Below are 22,512 nucleotides of genomic sequence, written 5' to 3'. Positions count from 1 at the left end.
GCCTGCTTCTCCCTTTCCAACTTCTCCTGCTTGTGTTCCCTCCCTTGTTGTGTCTCTCTCTGTCAGATAAACAAATAAAATCTTAAAAAAAAATACAAAGTCTACATTTGATTTCTGTGTTAGCTCTTTAGATTACCAGATAGAGATAATACACTTATTTTGTCTCCTAATCATCCTAGGAGAGAGAGCTTTAAGATAGTAAAATTAATATTTTTAGTTAGGTTTTTTCACCACTGATTTTTTTTAAACTTTAATTCACACATCTATGGTAATTTGCCCAAACTTAAAACTATTACTTAACATTTCTGAGCTGCAGGGCTCAATCAATAAATTTCTCAATGGAGTCACACTGAAAAGTTACATGGAGCAGAGGCATCAGAAATACAAAATCAACAGGAGCAGTTATCCCAAAAGATATAATATTGCAAAACAAAAAGAAAAACAAAGAAAAAAAAAACAACAAAGCTCTATGGTCAAAACCCCTCTGAATTTGTACCCCACATATACATACATGCATACATACATATATGTGCATACATACACAAAGGCTGTATTTTGTCCTTCTAACTTGCTTGTGATTGTGAGTAAACAATTTTCTCTCTCATCACATAACCTCAGGAAAAATAATTCTCTTCTTTAAAGATGCATTACAATCCAAAAAAATTTACAAGATACTTTTGATAACAAGAATCCTATTTCCTTATTAGCTAATAAGGTCAAATTTTTACTCTTAAGTATAACATATAGACTTTTATGAATTTTGAGGAAAATCAATGTAAAATCAGTAAATAATCAGGAGTATCTAGTAGACTAATGCATTTAATGGAAAATTCAATTAAATCAGTGGTTTTAAATCTATTGAAAACAACAGGTGTTCAGTTAATGTGAAGTGTGTCAAGTAATTTGTCAATTATGTGCATATTTACAAATAAGTTTTATATAAAAATGATACATAAATATGGTATTTTCAGGAACTTATCACATTAACACATATATTTTTTTAAAGATTTATTTACTTTATTCTAAAAAGAAAGAGTGTGTGCAAGTGAGAGCATGAGTGCTGGGAGGGTTATAGGAAGAGATAGAGAATCTCAAGTAGACTCTCCACTGAGCACAAAGCCAAACATGGAACTCAATCCCAGGACCCTGAGATCATGACCTGAGCTGAAATCAAGAGTCGGACACTTAACCAATGGAGCCAACCAGGCACCCCAACAGATATTTTTAGATAAACAAAGAGTTAATGTTATAGGTCACATGCTAAGCATTACACATGGCACTGAGCAAATGTCATGTGTTCTGTCTGTGTGAAACACAAAAGGCACAGAACATGTAAGATTAATCTTTGAAGTCTTTCCCTCCTTATTGAATGCTATGCTAAAAACAATGTATACTGTGCTCAGTTAGGATGGTGGTTAGGCCTAGTATCACTGGGCATTATAGCATATATTAATCGATATCCTTGTCTTTCAACCATCAGCCGCAGACCCAAAATATTTTTCCCATCCACTGGAACTACCTGACAATAACTATACATGCTTCCCAAGTGTTTACATCTCTATAAGGTTGAACAGGATGGGCCATAATAACACTAGATAGGTTTTGCCCTGTCAAATGTTCAGCTTTGAATCATCAGGATAGGTACATTTCCCCCCTAATTTAATCATATCTGTGAGTTTAAATTTATATATCAAATTTATTTCTAACTTCATTAAGTCCTCTAAAATAGCTAAAGAAAGATAGCAGATTCCATTCCAAGATTACAATCTAATGGAAAATATTATACAACATGGTACTTCAATATGAAGCTAAGACAATCAAATATACAGTCTGGTGAGAGGTGCCAAGTGAATGACAAAGCCAATGAGTGCAAGGACCTCAGAAGAGAGAGCAAGTGCCTACAGCTATTATTGATGTCACTTAGACTAACCTTAATAATAGCACAAATGCTGTATGCTACATCTGTGTCTACTGCATGAAATCTGTAATTTTAGTGAAAAGATACTGTACTTAATAAAGTTTAATAAACTGGCCTGCAGTGAAAACTAAGCACACAAATGTTATAGCATATTGCACTAGAACAATAAACTTGGAAAGTTTCTAAATGGATACTTCACAATTTCTATGACTAAACGTTTATCCATAATTAAACTCTACAAATGAATAAACCATTGTGTGGATGTGTATTTTGTCTTTTTTAAAGAGGTTAAAATTTGTGATCCAGTCAACTTTTGCAAAGCAGAATGCAGATATATATATTTAATCCTATTGGTTCTGCTAATTTTAAATGCTTCCTTAAGAAGGATCACTCCTCTTTGGAGGAAAATAATAAGCCTCTATTTGCCTAGCCTGTACCTAAAGATTTAACAGTGAAGTGAAGGAGGAGTGAACAAATAACATTTAAATATGCCGACCTACTTACAAAAAAAATCCAAAAGGAGAATCAAATCTGAATTACCACTTAGTTTGTTTGACACTGGACAAGTGCCATGTTACCACTGTTAACACTGAGAGAGGAGGAAGAAGGCTCCCTGTGGAGTAGAGAGCCCGATGGGGGTGCTCAATTCCAGGACTCTGGGATCATGACCTGAGCTGAAGGCAGTGGCTTTAACCCACCGAGGCCCTAGTTTTACTTTTACCACCTCATGTCTACACAGATACTAAGGCCCAAGTAGTTTATCTGAGGGTTTTGAAGGGGTGGGGTGTGGGAGGTTGGGGGAGCCTGGTGGTGGGTATTATGGAGGGCACATATTGCATGGAGCACTGTGTGTGGTGCATAAACAATGAATTCTGTTACACTGAAAAGAAATTAAATTTTTTAAAAAATAGACCCTAGTGTGAGAAGAAGAGTAGATATTTAAGGTATTTTCTCAGAAATAGCTATTTCTTAAGATAGTCACAGTAAGGAAAGTACAGTCACATTTATTTTCTAGGTTAAAAAGGCTTTTCTTGACTAAATTAAATAATCAGTTCTGAAGAACCTCATTAACCCAGCTGTTTATTATTTAGCACTTTTTTTCTGTGTGTATTTTTTCCCCAGAATCAGAAGGATTGAAGCTCATAAGCTTCACAAGATTTAGAGTATGTGGGCTCACAGAAACTATGGTTTCATCTACCACAGAGGGACATTTTGAGGTATTAGAAGGTGACCAGTAAATATTCCCAAATTCACAGTAATTTCAAATTGTGGCTGCATTCAAACAAGACTGGGAGACAGATATTTTCTTTATTATTTATACCAATCAATCACAACTACGATTCATAGAAAGCCAATTAAGTGACAGCTGGCAAGGTAAGTGTTTTATAAATGCTATTTCATTTAATATTTATAATAGCTCTATAAGGTAAATATTGTTACCTCCACTTTACAGATCAGAATAGTGAAGCTAAAAAAGGTTAAGTAAATTTACCCGAAGTTACAAAGTTAGTGAGTGGCAGGGCTGACATTTAAACCTAGTTATCTCTATCTCCAAAGCTTAAATTCATTCAATGATAATTCCCTACCCAGCTTCATGATTATCTTATATAGTTTTTTTTTTTAAATATGTAAGATTGGCAATCTCTTACAAAGAGCAATAACACCTTTTGATGTGTTCTTACTATATAATTTAATACTATATTCTACTTACCAGACTATAATTTTGGTTCCATTATCATCTAAATGTACATACAATTTAATCAATCTCACATCATTATGAAAAAAAGTGACTAGACTACTCAACTCCAACTCTAGGATCCTTTGCTGCTAGAAAAGGATTAGTGCTGGACTCCTGCCTTGGTAATATTAAGGGCTACCATTCAATCAAGAAGGGTAGCTACACTTGTGCTAAGCATAGCATAATGTATAGAGAAGTTGAACCAGTAAGTTGTACACCTGAAAATAATGTAACATTGTATGTGAGCTACAATCAAATTAAAATATTATAAAAATAATATAGTTTCTAAGTAAACACTGAGCCTCCAGGCCCTTATTCTTACCCTGATATAAGTAAAAATAAAATAAAATAGATATTACTTATAGTCTTAAGGAATTTATAAATTATAATTATAGGATTATAAATTCCATACTAGCAGATAATTTAAGCAATGGAATCTAGGCCCTTAATCAAAGTCTGGCCTCTTTCTGCTGCATGGTAGTGGGTGGATTAGGGCTGGGGTAATTAGGAGAAACAAAAGAACACAGACTCCAAGTTAGGGTATGCTAATAATGTGCTGCACAATTTTATATGTACCAGGTCCCTGTCTGCATTGCACAAAATGTAATCTAACTCTAAAGCTTAATTTAGTAATTATTATTTATTAAGGATTTTTTTATGGACCAGGCATTATACTAAGTCCTTTATGTGCTTATCTTTTTTCTGCCACGTACTTATCTTTAGTTTCCATAATGGCTGGAGCCAGCTAAGGCAGCTACTATTATTTTCATTCCAGACTCATAGATGAAGAAACTAATGCTCAAATGAATAAGAAACTTCCTTCAAAGCACACACTTGCTCAACATCTGTCAGAGTGAAAACACCACTTAAACACTAAGTATAATGAATAATGCACCACCATGCATCACCATGGTGCACCACCATGTGTGTTATCTCATACTAAACTGTACTGTCAACTTAATGATGGCTCTTTGAGTGCAAATATGGGTCGATTCTTTTGTATCATTCTTAACTCCAAACCTTGGCCTAAAGTAAGAGTGAGAAAACCCATTGGTTGTTTCAAAGGTTTTATACACAGGGTGGATTTTTCTACATAACCCCTTCAGTCTTTTCCTATTCTGAAGGTCTATGATAATGAAACAAACATACCACAAGTAATAAAAGCCTTCTGGCACTTTAAAACTTGGTAAGAAAAAGTTACAGTGAAGAAGCAGTCATTCGTATGAATCTCCCTGTTTTTATATATTAAAAAAATTCTCCATTTAAAACTGTCATATATTTGGACAAATAAAGTGTGAAGTTAAGAACATTTCTAAGTGCTTCCACGTAAGTGTTAGTCACTTGTGGCCATAGGTAGCTACAGGAAATTAGCGCAAATGGAGAAATAGGGCAACAAGTATTTTTGGCTGTTCCAGCTGCTTTGGGAATGCCCTTAAAGCAAAAACTGTCCTTGAAGCAAATCATGGTGTTATAATCAAATATCAAAGCTAAATATTTGTGACAAGTGCTAGTTTAACATATGTGTGGATCTTATGTTCCAGCAAAATTCAGGCTAAGTTTGCACTAAGAATTTAAAAATAAACAAATTAATTTACTCCAGCTTTCACCTCTCTGATCTAAACACTTAAATCATTATCAATTCAGGGACACCTGGGTGGCTCAGTTGGTTAAAGCGGCTGCCTCTGGCTCAGGTCATGATCCCAGGGTCCTAGTATCAAGTCTTGCATTGGACTCCTTGCTCAGTATGGAGCTTGCTTCTCCCTCTGCCTGCTCTGCATGTTCTGCCTGCAGCTCTCCATGCTTTGCTCTTTCTCTGGCAAATAAATAAAATCTTTAAAAGAATCATTATCAACTCAGTACAATGAGTTTCTATACAGATTTCAATCCTCTTTAGAACTTTCTTATAATAGAATAAAGGAAATTTGGTATATTAAGAGGTATAAAATGCTGGTGATTTTAGAGTTAGCAAGGATATTCTCCAACTCAGTATCTCTGTAAGAAACAAATTATGGCAGTATAGAAACTTAATTACACAAACTGAGACTTCTTCCTAATGCTGCGCTTTCTGCAAATGCTACAGGTTTCTAATTCTGGTCAGACAGATTCTCGAGGCAGTCTTCCCATATAAGGATAAGCAAAAACACAGGAATCCTCCAACAGGCTAATGTAAGGTCACAGGGCAGGCATATGAAAACCAAATATGGTAGCTAAATTCTCCAGCTCACAACAGATACTTTAAAAAAGGGAGGGGGGGTGCTGTAACCACCAACTCCAAACTATCAGTTCTTGGATCATAAGAAAAGTAAGCAATTGATCTGCTCTTATTAGTGTTAACCAGATGACAAATACGAGCCAATCTACCATGCATTATATCAGCTATTCCCTTTTCTTCTTTTCCTTTTCAATTCTAGGAAAGGCTACCATGAAATGTGCTGCTAACATGGAGCAGTCAACACAGGGTATGGCATCTGAAGAAATAAATTAGTCAAATCTGCCCCTGTACAGAAGAAAATATAAATTTCTGAAGTATCTCATGTGAATAGTTTCTGCCCCATTGTAGGGAAGACAGTGTCTTACTCTATGATTATGAAAAATATCTGTGTAAGTAACATCCTTTGGTATTAAGTATATGACCTGAGGGGATCCTTTTCCTCACCTGAAATCCAGGATAGAACAACATCCTGAGACCTGGTCCATGACCATAAAGAGAAGATAATGTCTCCTACTTATCACTACCAAAACCCCCACATTAAAAACAGTTAAGTTACTGTCTTTCTTTCCTGTGGTCATAGAATTTCAATTAGCATTATCATATGCTTCTGTAATTTTGAAGCCTGGTTAATTCATTCAAAGTCAAATAAAATTAGAAGGATTTTGAGAGTGTGCGTCAAGAGTCATGGAAATATTCAAGTTTCTTGATGCACTAATTTCACTTCTAGATTTCTGGTTTAAGTAAATAATCCAAAAGAGGCTAGAAATTGTGCCTAAAGATGTTATACAATGTTTTGTTGTGTTTTTATTGTTGTCATTTATTTGTTTGACCTTTTAGCAGTGGAAGATTGAAAGTTGTCTGCATCAAAATATTTGGATTTAGTTAAATAAACCATGGTATGGTCATTCAAAAGATTGTTGACTCCAATTGAAACTGACAACTGTATGATTACGTAGCAACAAGGAAAAATTTTATGGTAAAAATAATGGAAAAGGAAGTCTAGAGAATCATGTATTTGCTATGAATCCAATTTATGAAAAGGAAAACTTTTTTGAAGATTGGACAGGAATTCAAACACAATTATTATGAGTGGTTACATAGATAGTAGGAATGTTATCTCTTAGCACCTTGCTCAGGAGACTGACTAAGTAGTGCCGGGATCATGAGACTATGGGGATTCCCCCATTGACATTTTTCAAGAGAGAGAGAGAGCTTGCATATGCAATGGGGGAGGAGAGGAAGAGGGAGAGAGAAAGAGAGACTCTTAAGCAGGCTCTACTCCCAGCATGGAGCCAAGATGGAACTTGATCTCACAATCCTGAGATCATGACCTAAGTGAAAATCCAATGTCAGATGTTTAATTGAAGAGCTACCCAGTGCTTACTCATCAAACTTCTTTAGTGGTGTTATATTGTTTTACACAATTTTTAATAATATTTCAAAAATCAATTTATGTACATTGGGTTCTTAATAGAAGCAGCATAGTATAGTGAAAAGATTATGGAACCCGTGGCAAACATATTATCATGGGGCCCCCCCACATGACCCTCACCTCCCGGTATTCATGCCCTTGTATAATACCTTCCCCTGGAGTGGGGAAATAACCTGTTATTTGTTTCCAATTAATAGAACATGGCAAAGGTGATGGGATGCATCTCTAGTGATGAGGTTGTAAAACGATCTTTCTAGCTGATCCACATTAGATTTTCTCTCTCCTTTGTTGGAAATGAAAAAAAAAAAAAACCTGCCATGAGTGTAACAGCCTCAAGGAAATGAAATCTGCTAATAACCACATGAGCTTGAAAATGGATTCTTCGATAGTGGATCCTCTCAATGGCAAGCCAGTCCTGGTTGGCACCTTGCTTACAGCCTTGTAGAGGACCCAGCTAATGTATACCAGATTTCCTGACCCACAAACACTGTGATATAATAAATGTCTATTGTTTTAAGCCACTAAATTCATAGTAATTTGTTACACAGCATTGAAAATTAATACAGAACACGACTGACTTGGGTTTGAATTTATATCCTCCACTTATTATCTCTGTGATGAGCAAATTAATTAACCATGCTGAGTCTCAAGTTCCTCATTTATTAGTTGAGAGTAATAGCACTCACCTCCCAAAATGATTACAGACAAAATTTTAGGTAAGAGAAGCAATGTACCTCTTACACTGCCTCCCACAAAGCAGGCTAAATTGTAAATTATATGCTCTTTCATGGCTGGAACAATATCTATCTTGCTGATGATTTATCCAGTGCCCATTATCATATCTTAACTATTACAGGTGTTTAAAAAAAAAAAGCAGGTGTTCCTTTTTAAAAGATTTTATTCATTCATTTATTTATTTGAAAGAGAGAGAAAGAGTACACAGAAGTGAAGGGAGGAGCGGAGAGAAGAAGAAGCAAACTCCCCACTGAGTAGGAAGCCTGATGCAGGGCTCTATCCCAGGACCCAAGGATCGTGACCTGAGGCAAAGGCAGATGCTTAATGTACTGAGCCACCCAGACACCTCTGTTTAATACTTTTTGGAATTTAAAAATTTTCTGTTTCTAAGGTGAGATCTACAAATCTTGAAATTAAAAATGTTAAATGTATATAGGAGGCTTAACTGACTGATCAATCAGGTTCCCCATATAGCAGGTCTTCTATAAATAAGCTCAATTATTTTCTATAGCTTATTATTCTATAGCTTATTATTCTTATTATTTCTATAGCTTATTATTCTATAATAAGCTCTCCAGGAATGGTAGCTACTATTTTAAATATGCATAAAGAACCCCTGTTCTCAAGTTATTAAAAACAATGAATTACACCATAGTGCATCAATCATAATACAGGACAGACTTTCCAGAACAGTATGATAGTGAGGGTAGGCATATTAAGGGCCAGACACTGGAATCAAACTTAAAAATATTGTATCTGCACAATTCAATGTAACTTTTTGATAAGCAGCTATCAGTATCAATGGAAATTGCACATAAGGATGATAAAGTGGTGTTTAAAGCAAGCAGTGCAGTCCCTAGGTAGTCACAATAGGGCAAGTGGTTTGTAAAGTGCTGGACTGATGCCTGAACATTAACATAGTCTAATGATTTCTCTCTCAATTTCTGGGGCTCTGAGAAACAAGATGGGCTGTCAAGCACACCAACCAAATGTTTGAGGGACCACTCAGAGACTGTAAAATTCCTCTTAAGAAACCTTAAAAAGATGAAATTCTTTACCATGTTACAGTAAGATTCTGAAGGTGTTGTGCTTAGAAATTGTTGACCAAAGTAAGAAGTTGTATCCTGATAATATTCTATAGAAAAGCACTTCTAATGTAAGAGAATCTAATAGAAAGTTGGCTGGCAGTTAGGTATTGTCAAGCAATACATTTCTTGAGACCTAGAGTCAATTTCCATTAAAAACATCCTGCCAAGGGGGCGCCTGGGTGACTTAGCATGTTAAGCCTCCAACTCTTGATTTCAGCTAAGGTCATGATCTCAGGGTCATGGGATAGAGCCCTACATTGGGCTTTGTGCTCAACGTGGAGTCTGCTTGTTCCTCTCTTCTCTCTCTCTCTCTCAAATAAATACATATATAAGATCTTTTAAGGATATATTAAAAAAAAAAAACAACATATGGCCAGAAGTATGTTGGCTGGCTCAGTTGGTAGAGCATGTGACTCCTGAACTTAGGGTCATGAGTTCAAGCCCCACATTGAGCATAGAGCTTACTTAAAAAAAAAAAAAAATCCTGTCAAATCATAAAACCGGTCTTTTTCTTAGATTGGTTGCTTTATCTGGCATCTATTAAACTGCTCCAAATGCAAAATAATTACCTCTCCCAACTGAGATATATCTGAAGCAGTAGAAAAAAAATTCTAAAGTTAACAAACTCTATACTCACAACACTTAGCTAGTGTTCACCATAAAAATCCACTAACATTTGTTACTGTTAAAAGGGTAAGACCAAAAATACAGTGAAACAATGAGTAACGAAGTCATTGACTTAATCTCTCAAAGTCCTCCAAATTATTCTCGAAAGACCAGTAATACTCTCAAATAAAAAGACACATGCACATTCTCAGAATGCAATTCCTAATAATTCTTGGTTGAAAGAAAATGATATCTCTACTTCCCTTTATTTTTTCAAAGGGAAAAGAAACTGTTTTTACATATGTCATATTATATTTTTAACCCAGTAAAACATATTATTGCTATAACCAAATTCTGTCTCAGTACAATAAAAAATATTTTAAGGCAATGGTTTTCTCAATTAAGAGTGGTATTGTAGTGGCAACAGAAAGAAGGGGAATAAAACGTAATGATTTGGGAAGGTTTGACCTATTACTAATGACATTAGTCAAATAGGGAGAGAATCTCAATTGCTCACCATGAAGCAAAACATCAAATGCAGGAAAAGACCATAATCCCTTTGAATGTTGATCAAATTCATGGGCATGGCACAAAAGGTACCAATTCAACTTATTCAAATTCAATTTATTTACATTTAAAAATTACCGTTCTATCAAACACATAACAGGAGATATCAAATTTTTGTACACATTACTTAACTGGGTAACTTTCACAAATAATTCTGCCAAATTTTTAGATCTTAGGGTCAGCTTTCCAAATAATAAAAGCTTTGTCTAACTAAATAGCATGGTTTATTAATGTAATATAATGTAAAAAATAAGCATTTTTGTTTGTTTGTTTGTTTTATACACTAAAAACAAACAGCCACTCAATTAAAAGAAAGCCCTCAATCTCTTCAAGGTAAAGAATTTCAAGTGGCCTTACACAAACATATGATGATTTCAACTTTTTTCTTTGTTTTTTAAAGGAACTTTTAAGAATCTTTACAAAGAAGTACATATTACTAAATGTTGTTTAATAATTCAAAAGTTGTTTATATGACTATTTATTTAAGGTGTGCGGGCTCAGTTGGTAGATGAATCTTTGTCCAATTACTTTCACACACATATAAAAAGCATGTCCCTGATCACGCTTTCTAGAATTTCCTGGGAAAACAACTGCTAAGTATATCCAGCTGATGGTGGGTCCATAGCATACTCTTGACACCTATAATGCTGCCTATGACTTCAGGAAGCAAACACAAAAAAAGTAAATACGACATTTTCAAACCACCGACTTATCTGTAGTGCTAATATTGTCCCCTATTATTGGTGAAGTGATAACATTATAAGCGAAATTAAATACTTTCTTTTCAAAGGACCATGGCAACATAGAGAATTCTGGACAAAAATAATCTATTTTCCATAGGAAAAATAACTAGTCTAAAAGAAAAAAGAAAGAAAAATAACTAGTCTGAAGATTTAGCTGACCAGTGGGGCCCATGTGAACATTCCAGAGAACACTATGAATGTATCCCCAGACTAAAGCCAATATAAAGCATGTTCCAAACTATTCAGCTGAGAATAAGTATGTGTTACCTAATTAGTTAAATAAGACAGGGATCAAATGGTCCAAGCAGTTAACCAACTAGCAAACTAAAGTTGCTAAACAAAAGAGGTCTGGATTATGCCATTCTGTGGGCTCATCAGTGAGTTTCAATGCAGTTTAATAGTCACCATTGTTATTTGGACTATGACCATCAAGAAGAAGAGCATGAACATCTATAAGAACTACTGTCAAGGGGGAGAGAAGATGGTGGGAAAGTAGGCGGAGGCACCATTTCAACCTGTACCCTAAAGTGAGCTGATTACCTACCAAAGAGCTCCGATCACCCATGAAATCAGACTGAGATCAGAATTATACACGTCTGGATCTCTACAGGGGCAGAAGATGCCAGTGGGCAGGTAAAGCGGAGTGGGAACGTCGGACTGATATCACAAGATAAACAAAAGGGGTAGGAAACCACCAGAGGTGACCAATTAGAGTAATACCCCTAATATGAGAGTGCCCTGCATCTGGGGACCAGCATTAACTTGGAGACTGGTTGAAAGCACTCAAAAAGAGCAAAGGATCGTGGGGGTGGGGGAATTGTGGGAATTGGGGTGGCTAGGGAAACGGGCTTAAGTCCCCAGACCCAGGACAGCCTCCCCTAGCGCTGAGCCAGAGAGAGTGCTGTGGAGAAACCAGGTCTTGGTCCCTGAGCTGCCAGCGCGCCGGAGAATGCATGGGGTCCAGCTCCTATGAGGGGCTGGGAGCCTCGCCAGATGGCAGAACGCTGAGCCGTGCTACAGAGCCTGAGACACGTGTGCCCCTCACTCTCCCCTGAGAGCGGTGCGTGAAGGCACAGCCTGGTTCTCTTGGACCTGAGCCCTGCTACCAGAGCTTGAGACACACGTGCGACCCACACCCTCCCAGGAGAGAGGTGCGCGAAGGCACAGCCTGGTGCTCTTGGACCCGCGCCCTGCTCTCAGAGCCTGAGACACACGCGTGACCCACACCCTGCCCTGAGAGAGGTGCGTGCAAGCCCGGCACTCTTAGACCCAGAAAGACCAGGCACTCCCAGCCCGGGCCAGCAGGAAAATCTGTGTGTGATCACTACTTGGAACCTCTCTGGTGGTCTGGAGTTGCCCAGACAGCTACCGCTGCCGTGGTTTTGGGTACAAGCAGAAGATCCTGTGTCCCAAGGGACCGTGACTTGGAATCTGCTCTGCCAGCGGCCAAGGGGGAATTTATATGGGCTCTGCAGCACCCACAGGGGACCATACTGAGGCTTCTTTCTGAGAGGGAGGTCAGGGTGCATTTTGCTTTCCTCTAAACCTACAAAAACCATCAAAAGTGGTCAAGGCGAGAGAGAGAGAAAAAAAAAAGTGAACAAACATAAAAACATGAGAGAACAAAAGCCTGAAATAAACAGTTTTCTCAGAGCCCACCCCCTTGAGGGGAGCGGGAGGACTTAACTCAGGGAACATTATTGACTGAAAACCCAGGAGGCAGGCCCCTCCTGGAGAAAACCAAACAGGAAAGAAAAAAAAAAAAAAAAGACTACAAGAGATCAACCACCACTACTTCATAGGACAACTTTTATTTTTAACTCGTTCCCACTATTCTGGTTCATTTTTTTTATATAGATAATTTTTTAACCTATTTACCATCACAGTGAGATGTCCAGTACATCAAATTCCATAATAACCTTCTAAACTGAACTTTTTGATACATACACCTGTGTTTTTCTTTTACATTTTGATTTTTTAATTTTTTTGTAAATTTTAGTTTAGTTTAGTCTAGTTTACTTATTTTTATTTTTATTTTCTAATATTCATATAGAGTTAAACTTCAAGGTAATCCCCTTTCTCCAGTCAATGTTACCCCTATAGGTAAACCAATTTTTAATCCCCCTTTATCTTAGGAAAGTTGAGTCCTTTAACAAAGGTATCAAGATACATCCAGGAAGAATCAAAACAAACTTCCTCACCCATACTGAGAATTTATAACCACTCTCCCATCTTTTTCTTCTGCCAGTGTTTCTGTATTTTTGAGTTTGTCCTGATAGTATATAAATCTTATACTTGGGATTCTTCTTGACGAGATTCTTCCTTTATTTGCATATACATATACATATATATTTTTCCCTCTTGTCATATACTATTATCAGTCTTTCTGTTTGTCTGTTTTTGTTTGTATACTTCATAAATCTTACCTTGGGGCCCATTGGGGCTAAACCTTCTCTTTTATCCTCCCATTTTTTTCCTCTCTTTATCTCTCTTTTTTCTTTTTCTTTTCTTTTTTTTCTCGTTTGGGTGTGGAATGCTGATTGCTCAGAAGTGTCCAAGGTGCACCTTGACTGCACCATGATCGATACATCCAGCTACATCTGTTCAGTCATCTCTCACCAAAATGACTAGGAGGAGGAAAGCCCAACAGAAGAAAAACACAGAGGATGGGCCTTCTACAACAGAGCTAAAAGCTATCAACATAGACAATATGTCAGAAAGAGAATTCAGGCTAACAATTATCCAGGCAATAGCTAGGTTGGAGAAAGCCATGGATGACCAAACAGAATTGATTAGAGCAGAACTGAAAGCGACCAGGGATGATTTTCACAATGTTAGGGAGGAGTTAAAAGCTACCAGGGATGAGGTTCACAATGCTCTCAATGAGTTCCAATCTAATTTAAATTCTCTAAAAGCTAGGGTAGCTGAGAAAGAAGATAGAATTAGTGATCTGGAGGACAAACAGATAGAGAGAAAGGATCAAGAGGAAGCATGGAAACAAACAGCTTAGAAGCCACGAAAACAGAATCAGGGAAATAAATGATGCCATGAAACGTTCCAACATCAGAATTATTGGAATCCCTGAAGGGGAGGAGAAAGAAAGAAGTCTAAAAGATATAGTGGAACAAGTTCTTCATGAAAATTTTCCCAATCTCACAAATACAACCAGCATTCATATACTAGAGGCCAAACATACCAACCAAGATTATAGATTCCAAAAAAACATCAAGGCACCTGATAGTCAAATTGAGGAATCATAATTGTAGATACAACCTCTTGAAAGCCGCTATGACAAAGAGGCTCCTTACTTACAGAGGAAAGCTCATCAGAATAACATCAGACTTGTCCACAGAGAAATGGCAAGCCAGAAAGGGCTGGCAAGATATATTCAGGTCACTAAATGAAAAGAACATGCAGCCAAGAATACTTTATCCAGCAAGACTGACATTCAAATCGGATGGAGAGATAAAGAGTTTCCAAGACCGGGAAGGCTTAAGAGACTATGCAACCACTAAGCCGACACTGCAGGAAATATTAAGGGGGGTTATATAAAGGAGGAAAAATCCTAAGAATAGCATTACACAGAAATATAGAGACAATCTACAGAAAGAAAGACTCCAAAGGTAACATGATGTCAATAACAACATATCTATCAATAATCACTCTCAATGTGAATGGCCCAAATGCGCCAACAAAATGACACAGGGTTGCAGATTGGGTAACATGACAGGACCCATCCATAGGTTGTCTATAAGAGACCCATTTTGAATCTAAAGATACCCCCAGACTGAAAGTGAAGGGATGGAAAAGCATCTTTCATGCCAGTGGGCCTCAAAAGAAGGCCTGGGTAGTGATTCTCATATCAGATAAATTAGATTTTAAACTAAAGACTGTAGTCAGAGATACAGGAGGACACTACATCATTCTTAAAGGGACTATCCACCAAGAAGATTTAACAATTGTAAATATCTATGCCCCCAATATGGGAGCAGCCAATTACATAAGAAAACTGTTAATCATATTGATATGAATACATTAATAGTAGGAGATCGTAACACGCCTCTCTCAAAAATAGACAGATCATCGAAGCAGAAAATCAATAAAGAAACAAGAGAGTTGAATCACACTTTGGACAAGATGGACATCCTAGATATATACAGAACATTCCACCCTAAAACAACAGAATACTCATTCTTTTCAACTGCACATGGAACTTTCTCCAGAATAGACCACAACTGGGTCACAAATCAGGACTCAACCGATACCAAAAGACTGAGATTATTCCCTGCATATTCTCAGATCGCAATGCTTTGAAATTGGATCTCAATCACAAGGATAAGTTCAGAAGGAACTCAAACACCTGGAAGCTAAAGACCACCTTGCTTAAGAATGCTTGGATCAACTAGGAGATCAAAGAAGAACTGAAACAATTCATGGAAACCAATGAGAATGAAGACACTTCAGTCCAAAACCAATGGGATACAGCAAAGGCAGTCCTAAGGGGGATATATGTAGCCATCCAAGCCTCCCTCAAAAAATTGAAAAAATCCAGAATACACCAGTGGTCTCTACACCTTAAAGAACTGGAGAATCAACAAAAAATCAAACCAACTCCACACATAAGCAGGGAAATATTCAGGATTAGAGCAGAGATCAATGAGGTAGAAACCAAAGATACAGTAGAATGTATCAATGAAGCTAGAAGTTGGTTTATTGAAAGAATCAATAAGATTGATAAACCATTGGCCACACTAATCCAAAAGAAAAGAGAGAAGGCCCAAATTAATAAAATTATGAATGAAAAGAGAGAGATCACAACTAACACCAAGGAAGTAGAATCATCAGAAGTTATTATCAACAGTTATATGGCAATAAGATAAGCAACCAAGATGAAATGGATGCATTCCTGGAAAACTATAAACTCCCAAAATTGAACCAGGAAGAAACTGACAACCTGAATAGACCAATATCTATTAACGAGCCTGAAGCAGTGATCAAAAACCTCCCAAATAACAAGAGCCCAGGACCTGATGGATTCCCTGGGGAATTCTATCAAACTTTCAAAGAAGAAATAACACCTATTCTGCTGAAGCTATTTCTAAAAATTGAAACAGAAGGAAAACTTCCAGACTCTTTTTATGAAGCCAGCATTACCCTAATCCCCAAACCAGGCAAAGACCCTACCAAAAAAGAGAATTTCAGACCAATATCACTCATGAATATGGATATAAGATTCTCAACAAGATCCGAAGTGACAGGATCCAACAGCACATTAAAAAGCTTATCCATAATGACCAGGTAGGATTCATCCCTGGGCTACAAGGATGGTTCAATATTCGCAAATCAATCAATGTGATAGAACAAATTAATAAGAGAAGAGAGAAGAACCACATGGTCATTTCAATTGATGCAGAAAAAGTATTTGACAAAATCCAGCATCTGTTCCTGATTAAAAAGCTTCAAAGTTGGGGTGCCTGGATGGCTCAGTAGGTTAAAGCCTCTGCCTTTGGCTCAGGTCATGATCCCAGGATCCTGGGATCAAGCTCTTCATCGGGCTCTCTCCTCTGCGGGTAGCCTGCTTCCTCCTCTCTCTCTCTCTGCCTGCCTCTCTGCCTACTTGTGATCTCTGTCTGTCAACTAAATAAATAAATAAAATCTTTAAAAAAAGATTAAAAAATGCTTCAAAGTATAAGGATAGAGGGAACATTCCTGAACTTCATAAAATCTATCTATGAAAGACCCACAGCAAATATCATCCTCAATGGGAAAAAGACTGCAGTCTTCCTGTTGAGATCAGGAACACGACAAGGATGCCCACTCTCTCCACTCTTGTTCAACATAGTATTAGAAGTCTTAGCAATGGCAATCAGACAACAAAGAGAAATAAAAGGTATCCAAATTGGCAATGAAGAAGTCAAACTTTCTCTCTTCGCAGATGACATGATTCTTTATTTGGAAAATCCAAAAGACTCCACCCCCAAACTACTAGAACTCATACAGAAATTCAGCAACGTGGCAGGATACAAAGTCAATGTGCAGAAATCAGTGGCTTTCTTATACACTAACAATGAAAATACAGAAAGGGAAATTAGAGAATCGATTCCATTTACTATAACACCAAGAACCATAAGATACCTGGGAATAAACCTAAGCAAAGAGGTAAAGGATCTTTACTCGAGGAACTACAGAACACTCATGAAAGAAATTGAAGAAGACACAAAAAGATGGAAGACCATTCCATGCTCTTGGATCAGAAGAATAAACATTGTTAAAATGTCTATACTGCCTAGAGCAATCTATACTTTTAATGTCATTCTGATCAAAATTCCACTAGTATTCTTCAAAGAGCTGGAGCAAATAATCCAAAAATTTGTATGGAATCTGAAGAGACCCTGAATCGCTAAGGAAAGGGCATCACATTACCTGATTTCAAGCTTTATTACAAAGCTGTGATCACCAAGACAGCATGGTACTGGCATAAAAACAGACACATAGACCAGTGGAACAGAGTAGAGAGCCCAGATATGGACCCTCAACTCTATGGTCAATTAATCTTCGACAAAACAGGAAAAAATATACAGTGGAAAAAAGACAGTCTCTTCAATAAATGGTGCTGGGAAAACTGGGCTGCTATATGTAGAAGAATGAAACTCGACCATTCTCTTACACCATACACAAAGATAAACTCAAAATGGATAAAAGACCTCAGTGTGAGACAGGAATCCATCAGAATCCTAGAGGAGAACATAGGCAGTAATCTCTTCGATATCAGCCACAGCAACTTCTTTCAAGATATGTCTCCAAAGGCAAAGGAAACAAAAGCAAAAGTAAACTTTTGGGACTTCATCAAAATCAAAAGCTTCTGCACAGCAAAGGAAACAGTCAAAAAATCAAAGAGGCAACCCACGGAATTGAAGATATTTGCAAATGACAGTACAGACAAAAGGTTGATATCCAGGATCTATAAAGAACTCCTCAAACTCAACACACACAAAACAGACAATCATATCAAAAAATGGGCAGAAGATATGAACAGACACTTCTCCAATGAATACATACAAATGGATATCAGACACATGAAAAAATGTTCATCATCACTAGCCCTCAGGGAGATTCAAATTAAAACCACATTGAGATATCACCTTATACCAGTTAGAATGGCCAAAATTAACAAAACAGGAAACAACATGTGTTGAAGAGGATGTGGAGAAAGGGGAACACTCTTCCACATATTCCTCGCAGGGGGTTCTCCATGTGTACGGTTGGTGGGAATGCAAGTTGGTGCAGCCTCTTTGGAGAACAGTGTGGAGATTCCTCAAGAAATTAAAAATAGAACTTCCCTATGACCCTGCAATTGCACTACTGGGTATTTAACCCAATGACACAGATGTAGTGAAAAGAAGGGCCATCTGTACCCCAATGTTTATAGCAACAATGACCACGGTCTCATATAAGGTCTCATATAATGGCTCTCTATAAGATTCTCAAGGCTTCTAGGTATCTGAAAAGGAAGCTATCTAAACATTGAATGTAGTTGCCAAACTGTGGAAAGAAACAAGATGCCCTTCAACGGATGAATGATAAGGAAGATGTGGTCCATATACACTATGGAGTATTATGCCTCCATCAGAAAGGATGAATACCCAACTTTTGTAGCAACGTGGACAGGACTGGAAGAGATTATGCTGAGTGAAATAAGTCAAGCAGAGAGAGCCAATTATCATATGGTTTCACTTATTTGTGGAGCATAACAAATAGCATGGAGGACAAGGGGAGATGGAGAGGAGAAGGGAGTTGAGGGAAATTGGAAGGGGAGGTGAACCATGAAAGACTATGAACTCTGAAAAACAATCTGAGGGTTTTGAAGGGGCGGGTGGTGGGAGTTTGGGGGAACCAGGTGGTGGGTATTATAGAGGGCACAGATTGCATGGAGCATTGGGTGTGGTGCAAAAACAATGAATACTGTTATGCTGAAAAGAAATAAAAAATATATAAAAAAAAGAACTACTGTCAAGAATTGTGAAAGATCTAATATTTTTATCCCACTTGCAAACTAACAAGTAACCCAGCCAGAGTTTTAAGGATAGTGGCCGATAACATGAGACTTCTAGGTCACAATGGCAATAGTATTCAGATTACCTGCATTTTCTTATACCTTTTCTCTGTTCGTCAATTCCTTTATGGTGGCACAGGAAGCCATGTTAAGGAACCCAGATTTTTTATACTGAACCAAACACAAATCTTCCTTTTGCTTTGGAGAGAGAAATTATCTCATATTTCAAGACTGGTTGCATCCTTGAAAGGATAACACAGAACAAATGTAGTCAGTGCCTTTGCTCACAAGATGTGCACAAATGAAGGAGACCAATGGATAACTGCCAACATTTACTATTTACAACTTATTTGGCTATTATAAGGTTCTCAAGGCTTCTAGGTATCTGAAAAGGAAGCTATCTGAACATTGAATGTAGTTTTAGGTGATGAAATCCCATAATTTCACCACCTTGTAGAACAGAAAATTCTAAGAATTTGGTTGTACAGAAATTCTACTAAAAAGAGAAATCATGGGGCACCTGGGTGGTTCAGTGAGTTAAGCCTCTGCCTTTTGCTTGGTCATGATCCCAGCATCCTGGTATCAAGCCCCACATTGGGCTCTCTGCTCAGCAGGGACCCTGCTTCCCTTCCTCTCTCTGCCTGCCTCTCTGCCTAATTGTGATCTCTGTCTTTAAAATAAATAAATAAAATCTTAAAACAAACAAACAAAAAAACCCCAGAAGTCATTCCTTTCAACCTTTTTCTTGTGGTTGAGTTCCAGTTTCAAAGAATTATGGTCTGATAATATGCAGGGGATAATCTCAGTCTTTTGGTATCGGTTGAGCCCTGATTTGTGACCCAGTTTGTGGTCTATTCTGGAAAAAGTTCAATGTTCACTCGAGAATAATGAGAATTCTGTTATTTTAGGGTGGAATGTTTGGTATATATCTATGAGGTCCATCTGGTCCAATGTGTCATTCAATTCTCTTATTTCTTTATTGATTTTCTGCTTGGATGATCTTTCTATTACTGAAAGTGGTGTGTTAAGATCCCCTACGATAATGTATTCATATCAATATGGCTCTTTATCTTGATTAACAGTTCTCTTATGTAGTTGGCTTCTCCCATATTGGGGACATAAATATTTACAATTGTTAGATCTTATTGGTGGATAGACCATTTTTTATCTGACTAAAGTCTGTATTTTAAAATATAATTTATCTGATATGAGAATCACTATCCCAGCTTTCTTTGAAGCCCATTGGCATGAAAATTGCTTCTCTCTTTCTTCACTTTTAGTCCAGATTTTTCCTTGGGTTCCAAATGGGTCTCTTGCAGACAGCATATGGATGGGTCCTATTGTTTTATCCAATCTGCAACCCTGTGCCATTTTTTTGGAGCATTTAGGGCATTCACATTGAGAGTGATTACTGAAAGATATGTTTTTATTTACGTCATGTTGTATGTGAAGTCCTTGTTTCTATAGATTGTCTCTGTAAATTTCTGTTCTATGTCACTCTGGAGTCCTTTCTTCTTTTATAGAGATGCCCTTAATATTTCTTGTGGTGCCAGTTTGGCAGTCACATACTCTTTTAAAATTTTCTGGACTTGGAAGCTCTTTCTCTCCATCCATTTTGAATATCGGCCTCACTGGATAAAGTATACTTGGCTGTATGTTCTTCTCATTTAGTGCCCTGATTATGTCTTGCCAGCCCTTTCTGGCTTGCCAGCATTCTCTGGGCAGGTCTGATGGTATTCTGATGTACTTTTTTTTGTACATAAGTAATCTCTTCCTCCTAGCTGCCCTCAGAAGCTCTTGTCTAAAATTATGATTTGTCAGTCTCACAATCAAGTGCCTTGAGGTCTTTCTAGATTCATCGGTCTTTGGAGGTGTTCTTTCTGCCTCTAAGACCTGAACATTTGTTCATGTCCAGGGAAAATTTTCATGCAGAATTTGTTCAACTATAACTTCTAATCTACTCTTTCTCCACCCCCTCAGGGATCCCAATAATTTTAATATTGGAACACTTCATGGTGTTTATTTCCCTGATTCTGTTTTCATGGCTTCTAAGCTGTTTCTTCCATGCCTCCTCCTGATCCTTTTACTCTATCAATTTGTCCTCTAGATCACTAATTCTATCTTCTGCCTCAGTTGCCCTAGCTGTTAGAATATTTAGATTAGATTAGATCTCATTGATAGCATTTTTAACTTCTTCCCTTTCGCTTCTGCCCTTAGAGATTCTATGGTGTCACTATGTTGTCACTAATGGTTTTCTCCAACCTAGCCATCACCTGAATAATTGTTACCTTTAATTCCCTTTCTGATATAATGTTTATGTACATATCCAATAGTTCTGATGGAGAGGGCACAGTCTCTGAATTTTTCCTCTGTTGGGTGTTATGTATAGAAGAATGAAATGTGATCATTCTCTTACACCATACACAAAGATAAACTCAAAATGGATAAAAGACCTCAATGTGAGGCAGGAATCTATCAAAATCCTAGAGGAGAACATAGGCAGTAACCTCTTCAACACTGGTCATAGCAACTTCTTTCAAGAAATGTCCCCAGGGGCACCTGTGTGGCTCAGTGGGTTAAAGCCTGTGAGTTCAGCTTGGGTCATGATCCCAGGGTCCTGGGATCTGGCTCTCTGCTCAGCAGGGAGCATCTGGCTTTCTGCTTAGCAGGGAGCATCTGACTCACTGCTAAGCAGGGTGCTTCCTTCCCTTCCTCTCTCTCTCCCTAAGTCTGCCTAATTGTGATCTCTGTCTGTCAAATAAATAAATAAAATAAAATAAAAAAAGACATGTCCCTAAAGGCAAACGAAAAAAAAGCTAAAATGAACTTTTGGGACTTATTAAGATCAAGTTTCTGCACAGTAAAGGAAACAGTCAACAAAAACAAAAACAAAACAAAAAAAGAGGCAACCCACAAATGGGAAAACATATTTGAAAATGACACTACAGGCAAAGGGCTGATATCCAAGATTGATAAAGAACTCCTCAAACTCAACACACATGAATCAGATAATCACATCAAAAAATGGACAGAAGGGGGCTCCTGGGTGGCTCAGTGGGTTAAGCCTCTGCCTTTGGCTAGGGTCATGATCCCAGGATCCTGAGATCAAGCCCCACATCGGGCTCTCTGCTTGGCAGGAAGCCCACTTTCCTTCCTCTGTCTGCCTGCCTTTCTGTCTACTTGTGATCTCTGTCTGTCAAATAAATGAATTTTCTTTTTAATGGGCAGACTACTTGAACAGACACTTCCTCAAAGAAGATATACAACTGTCTGATAGACACATGAAAAAAATTATCATCATTAACCATCAGGGAGAATCAAATAAAAAACACATTGGGATTCCATCTTATACCAGTTAAAATGGCCAAAATCAGTAAGACAGTAAACAACAAGTGCTGTAGAGGATGTGGAGAAAGGGGA

At 37.5% G+C, this 22,512-nt stretch overlaps 1 protein-coding gene across 4 annotated transcripts in view; it reads right to left on the bottom strand.

Moving 5' to 3' along the window:
• SH3BGRL (SH3 domain binding glutamate rich protein like) overlaps positions 1-22,512 on the bottom strand; it is a 105,501-nt gene that overhangs the window by 25,171 nt on the left and 57,818 nt on the right. For 2 of the 4 annotated variants that reach the window (XM_032331001.1, XM_032331000.1), the window contains one exon: positions 19,195-19,334. The exons of 1 other annotated variant lie outside the window; for it this stretch is intronic. In XM_032331001.1, the coding sequence (XP_032186892.1) occupies positions 19,195-19,239 (45 nt within the window). In that variant the 5' untranslated portion in view covers positions 19,240-19,334. Of the gene's footprint in view, positions 1-19,178; positions 19,335-22,512 lie in introns of all 4 variants that reach the window. One more of the 4 variants, XM_032331002.1, reaches the window with a different exon arrangement.

Source organism: Mustela erminea, chromosome X (assembly GCF_009829155.1).
Source record: "Mustela erminea isolate mMusErm1 chromosome X, mMusErm1.Pri, whole genome shotgun sequence".
NCBI lineage: Eukaryota > Metazoa > Chordata > Mammalia > Carnivora > Mustelidae > Mustela > Mustela erminea.
Note: the sequence above shows the minus strand (reverse complement) of the source record. Positions and strands in the feature narration are given on the sequence as shown.